General features: G+C 38.9%; 1 protein-coding gene across 1 annotated transcript in view; it reads right to left on the reverse strand.

Moving 5' to 3' along the window:
• RIMS2 (regulating synaptic membrane exocytosis 2) overlaps positions 1-6,857 on the reverse strand; it is a 417,536-nt gene that overhangs the window by 376,709 nt on the left and 33,970 nt on the right. The window contains exon 8 of the mRNA XM_025192862.1: positions 1,173-1,303. Within this exon, the coding sequence (XP_025048647.1) occupies positions 1,173-1,303 (131 nt within the window). The remainder of the gene's footprint in view (positions 1-1,172; positions 1,304-6,857) is intronic.

Here is a 6,857-nt window from a genome sequence, read left to right on the forward strand (position 1 = left end):
TTTTGCATTGTGTACTGCTGTACTGATTCATGGTTTAAAAGTGGTATAATGAGATGCTGGCATATTTGTAAATGATCTTAACTTTAACATACTACCTATATTGATAAAAATTGAAGTATTTGTGGGCTTCTGCTAGCTACAAGTTGAAGGAACATGTTAACTACAAAGTTGCATTTTATCCAGATTCTGCTTGTTCATTCAATCATTCATTCATAAATACAATTTATGTGTTGGATTATTAAAACAAATAACTTAAATATTTATTTTAACACTACGGATTTCTATGGCCTAGAGAACTAAAATAAGTTAAACCGGACAAGTTTTTTCCTGTGAAATTTATTTAGTTAGTGAGCATCCTTTTCTCACCTAATTAAATGCTTGAGTTATTTAATTGTACTTTACTTCTAGCATATTACTTTTCCTTATACAAGAGATTTATTTTTGCCCACTAGGCTTTTGCTTCTGATAAAAGAAAAAGCACTTTAGCTGTCAGAAGAAAACTAACTCAGTAACATAAACTACTAGGGTTTTTATGTGTATGAAAGGAAGTGCCAGGAATAATTAAGGGGAAAATTCTATATTCTTTGCATAAAAGGAAAAAGGATGACTTGAAATTTTTATTTTTAAACATTATAAAATAAAATATTTAACTTTTTCAATTCATAGACATTCTATATTGTTTTAATAATAAATTGCTATTTATCTAATTTCATAATATTCTAGCTTATGGTGTAGTGACTTTGTGCAGGGATCCAATTGCATGACAGGGGCTTCAACCTGTTTTTTGTGCAGAGGTAGGGGAAACCAGGGACTCTGAAGAAATGTTCAGTCAGGAATTTCACGAGCATAAACCCATGAAATTTGCTGTCCATTCCACAGAAATAGCCTGATCATAACAATAACAATCTTTACAAATAAAAGATCCTCATGCAATTCAGGTAAGTCTACCTTTTCTCTGTCATCCAAATAAATTTAACGGAAAGTGTGTAAAGAAATGTCTATGTAAAACATTCTTTTTTGTTATATAACATGTTTAATTATGAAATGCCAATCTTTAAAACTAATCAAGAAGATATGCATGACAAGTAGCAGACAGCAAACTTTTATCAACCCTGAATGCCTGAATTCTGATTAGCTAAATTCATTCTAACTCAAAAGTCCCTTGACCCTACCTTCTGTCTGGAAGAAAGTAAATTTTAACATAAGGATTCCTTGGCCTCCCATCTTCCCTTGAAGGAAGATCCTTTGCTCCCAATATTGTGACTATCAACTGGTGACCAACCTTGTCGTACCACAGCTTTATCTGTAAAGAGAGAATATTCATTAGTCAATTAATTTCTTCAACTATGTAACACATTATTCCTAAAGATCAATATTACTGAAAGTTGATGATTTTATGGATTACTATAATAAAGTTCATCTATGCTGCTCTGTTTTATAAATTAAAATGAGGCAGAAAATGAAAGGATATACTGTAATAACTTCAGTGTGTATCAAAAGTAATTGCACTAAAAATCTAAATATATTATTTCACTTTCTTTGCCTTCCAAATGGTGAATTGCTCAGGAGAATGTTCCTTTTGTCATTGTGTATACTACTGAATAGTATTCATATGTGTTCGTTAAACATTCTACCATTTTTAGGAATTCTGTTAACAATAAATGAACAGGACTGTGAACATTATCATTCTGTTCACAGGACATTCAGAAGAGCCATGGAGGCGTATGTCAGATTCAGAAAAGCCTTCCCCAACCAAGTGGCATTTTCACCTAACACAACCTTACACAAATTATAATAAATCAAAGAGGAACAAGTTATGTTACTCATCTATATACATTCTTTTAGAATTAATGAATTTCAGAATCAGATTAGCTATACAGCACCCTTAACTATAGGGACACTCCAGTTATCCCTATAAAAGTTTATAACATGTTGCTATTTATACATTCTAGCTAAAGCATGATGCTTTCAATGATATAGTGTTCAAATACAGGGCATTACATTAGAGTATAGCACTATGGAATAAATAGTGCCACTATGTCAAGATTAAGCATTAAAAATAATTATTGAATAATAAGATTGTGCGCTGTCATTACTATGACATCATTATTTGTAAGCTGAAAAAAACAGCCAATTTCTATGAGGAAATCCACTTTAGACAGAAGTGAGAAAATTGCTTTTAGATGATGTGACTGTTATTCTCTGAATTCATGAGACCCAGGGAAAATAGTGTTCAGACCTACCACTGCACACCCACTCAGTCATAGGTATGTTCCAACTGTGGTAAATCTCTTGATTTGAAAGGTGCCACTGCTATTGATTCCAGCTCAAAGTCTGCATAGGCTAAACAGAGGAGGTCCTTGGTGACCATCTTTAGCTGCCCCTTCCCATAAAGAAGCTTTGGGTGCTCCCAGTTACCCAAGCAAAGGGTAAAGGTGCTGCTTTACTACACCATTCCCAAATACAGAGCTCTGTGGGTAGGGACAGTTCCAAAATCACCCTCCTACACGGAAGGTATTGTAACTATGATGGTAACTATGATGCTCTCACCACCAAAGGCTAAGCAGAGTGCAAAATGATCATGGACTAGAGCTATGAGCGGGTATAATCCAAGAAGTTCCCTGACACTAAATGCACAAGGCTCTGTAGGAAAAAGTGCTTTCCTCTCACCATCCAAATAGTGGTTTACTGGTTTCTGAGAAAGAACATCCAGAACCATTTGTGTCTACAACAGCTCACCCTGTCAATATTAACCAGCCTGATGCAATATTTTGAGACAAAATACTTATTCCAACTATTGCTGAAACTACTGTGGTGCTCTTTTCATGACCCTCTATTTGACTTCCAGCATGACCCTCTATTTGATATCATAGTAACATGTGTGTGTGTGTGTATAGAGAGAGAGAGAGAGAGAGAGATGTATAGATATACATGATACATCTCTATATATAGAGATATATATTATATATATATGAAAAGAACATCAGAATAGTGTTTATATATATATAATATACACACACACACATATATATATACAAACACACACTCTCTCTCTCTAAAGTTAACATATATTTACATTTACATGCATTGTGCATACATACAGATCTTAGGCATGGCTGGTATGACAGTATAGTATTAGTATTAAGGTTTCCTAAAACTTTCCATTTTAAGGCTGTTTTCAGTTGATTATAAATTTGCAATATTTTACCTATTTTGGCTTTAAAATTCTGTGCCAGGTACCTGAATCATGCTGAAATATTTTCGGGAAATTTCACCCAAAATGGTGCACTTATTTCTGAGAATGAGGCAAAAGAGACATACAATACTTTGACCATGTTAAAAATCAGGCAACTTTTTCCATGAGTTACCTTAGTATGCCCACATTTTGGAGCAGGGACTTGAAACTCATTCCTAGTATGTACTTTCTACTCTTCCCCTGAAAACCTGCCCACATTTGGGCAAGCTATAAACCCCTGGAAAGGTTTCAGTTTTCAAATGCTCAGAAAAGTACTCTTAGAACTTCTCTTCTAAAATTTCTGAAAATTCTGTGTACACTGGGCATGCTCTAGCCCAAGGCTAATTAGGATATTATTTCAAGTCTGTATTTCTATGGACCAATCCCAGCACTGGAACTGTGAGCTGGAAGCCCGTCTCTCCTTTTTTTCTCAATGTTCAGCCCCCTTTTTGCTTGGTTCAAGCACTGTGAAGAAAGAAAATAGCTGGCCTGAGTGCAAAAGGGAGAAGGGGGACTAGAACAGTGGACTTGGACGAATAACCAGCTGTAGATATAGGGGTGAATTAAACTGGAGGTTGGTGGGACTGGAAGAGAGTGAAGCTGGGCAAAGAGAGTGATACTGGGAAACCATGAAAGAAAGAGATTATCAGGCAGCATGGACATTGAGACAGGCAGGGTCTGGCAGGACAAAGAGACTAGGACTAGAGACCAGTGGGGCAGAGAAATAGAGAAGACATCTGATGAGAAATAATAATGACAAAGGAGAAGTGGAATGAGCTGGGAAAAGGACAGAGACCAGGAGCTTGATTGTGAAACAATCCTGGACAAAGAGTCAGGAAGAGGGTCTCGGACTGGAAATAAGGTGGGGTGGCAGTTGACAACTGGAAGACACATAGGGTAAGGAGAAGGACAGATTAAGAGTAAAGGGGGCTTAGCCCGGCTGGAAAAGGAAACTGGAGACAAGAAGCCAGAGAACTGAAAGGAACTGGCAATGATGAGAGTGAAGAGGGTGAAGAAGAGGGAAGAGTGGAGCACATGGGAGTGGCAGAAGGTTCACACCTGGAAAGATGGAAGAGAGCCCACTGCAGCATGTTCACTTCCAGAACCTCAAATGAAGGCAAAAGTTCCTGAAGCTCAGTCTTTTTCTTCCCATGAGAAAAGTATCTGAAAGCTGCTGACAACGTGCCCTCAACTCCATGTAGTGCACATAGAGCATAGCAATATTGTACTGTTAGCACTTGCTCTAATAGATCAAGTGAGAGAAATACCTTTAACAGTTACAACCTTGTTGATGACCCTTCTTGGTGTCAATATAATGTCACACGATAAATTTTGTTTTTTTCCCAGTTAAAAATATGTTTAAAAACAGAAGGTTACAAAGTAAAGTATTCACAAGTTAGGAAATGCCAGAAGTAAAGTTGTTTTTGCTGCCTTCATTCTGGCTGCCTTGTGCATATGCATTATGATATAGTCTGAACACAATTACATGTAATTTTTCTTTAAAACCCCTGCCTCTGTCAATGTGCAGGAAGAGAAAGGATAGTGTCATGGTCAATGCAGCGGAGTGCTGTAGGAAACTGGATTCTATCCCTGACTGTTCCACAAAGTTTCTGTGCGATGCTAAATATGTTGATTAAAACTTTCAAAAGGTATTCACTGATTTTGTGGTCTCCATTTTCTAGATGCCTGACCTGAGATACTGTAGCTTAATTTGTCAAAGTGCTGATTACATCAAGGTTAATGCAAATAACATTGAAAAACCAGGTTGTAGATGTCCTCAAACTGGGCAATCCAAACTGGTGTATTTTTTTTTACTTTAAACTCTCTAGGCGCATCTACATGTGCTATTAATTCAAAGTAGGTTTACTGCACAGTATAAATACTGCTCAGTAAGCCTACCTGGGAGCATGTCTACACATGCTCCCTCTTGGGAGCAGATTTGCTCCCAATGGGAGCAGACCAGTGCAGGACTGCTTCTGCTCTGTTCTGCCCCACTGCAGCAGCCAGGGAGAGCTCCACGCTCCCCTTCTCACCACCGGTCCTAGCCCGGGGGCTGGCATGGGGCATTGAGTGGTTGCAGTGGGCACAGGGCCAGGAGAACTCTGCTGGCTGCAGCGGCAGCTGTCTCCTGGCCTCATGCACATTGGGAGGGAACCTGATATGCCCAGGGCCATAAGAGAACTGCCCCTGCAGCAAGCAGAGCTCTCCTGCCTCCATGCTGCTTGCTGCAGAGGCAGTTCTCTTATGGCCCTGGGCATATCAGGTTCCCTCCCAGTGTGCACAATGTCTCACACAATCTTATTATTAAATAATTATTTTTAATGCTTAATCTTGACATAGAGGCACCATGTGGAGCGGACTGCTCTGGGGAGTGTGCAGGGGCTGGGAATCCAGCCCTCACTTGTCCCCTGGAGTAGCCAGCTTCATGCAGCGCACAGCTGGCTGTTCCAGGGGACAGGGAAGGGCTGGATTGCCAGCCCCTGCTCACTCCCCAGAGCAACCAGCTCCACGCAAGGAGCTGGGACAGGGGGCAGAGAACTCCCCAGTCCTGGTGCTGATCTACTCTCAGTTCCTGGGGGGAGCCTGGGAGCTGAGAAGTGCCAGGAGCAGAGACAGAGAGCTCCCCATACCCTATGACCTCCTGCTGGTTAGGCTGACCAGGATCAGATTTGTTCCTGGCCAACATCTACATGTTAGTGCACAGTATCTACTGTGCAGTTAGTTTACTACCTGTATTCATAGGTAGTATCTAAATGCACAGCAGACTAATTCATGGCACAGTAAATGTGAGCACATGTAGACAGAGACACTTTACAGCACAACAACTAATCTATTGCATAGTAAAGTGGCTTGTGTAAACACACCTTCTGAGTCCCAGTTTAACATCTGTAAATTTGAGACAAAATCTCCTCATTTCACAGGAGTGTTGTAAAGAGAATATGCTTAATGTTTATGAAATACTTGGATATTAAAATAAATCCCATAGGAAGGCCCATGAGAAAATTAAAAATCTTTTCTTCACACCTCATTTTGAATCAAGTGCAATAAACAAGGCTTAGGACCATGTGGTGAACAATCAGAAGGCAAAAAAATAATTGAGGTGCTATTCAACAAATGATTACCATCCATCCTGTGCACTGGATGGGACAGGCATCCTCTAGAAAAAAGAGTATGTTATCCTGTAATTGAATGCTGAATCCTGATACATACATTTAAAGGAGTTAGCATATAACCTATGTTCTGGCATTTCTTAACTTTTGAGTGCTTGACTTATCAACCATAATAATTTATTTTTAATGTAGCTTTTTGAGTCATTGATATACACTTGTAGCTTTCAAATGTAAAAAGAGAAAATATTTACACCACATAATTTTATGATCCATTTTATTTATTTACCCATCTATCCCAGTGATTGCTGAATATGTCTAATGGAACAGAGGGATGGGGTCACAAAATTGTTTGCAGAGGCTGGGCTAACCACATGTATTTTCTGCACACTGCCAGGAGAACTCTGGCTCAAGCAAGCTATTATTAGCTCCTTGGACACTGGGTGTTGGTGCAATCTTGGTTTCTTTCTGTTTTTTCCTTTGTAATTTTTGGCATAATTTTTGTAAATGTTTTT

This window comes from Alligator sinensis, unplaced genomic scaffold, assembly GCF_000455745.1.
Source record: "Alligator sinensis unplaced genomic scaffold, ASM45574v1 scaffold911_1, whole genome shotgun sequence".
NCBI classification, from domain to species: Eukaryota; Metazoa; Chordata; order Crocodylia; family Alligatoridae; genus Alligator; species Alligator sinensis.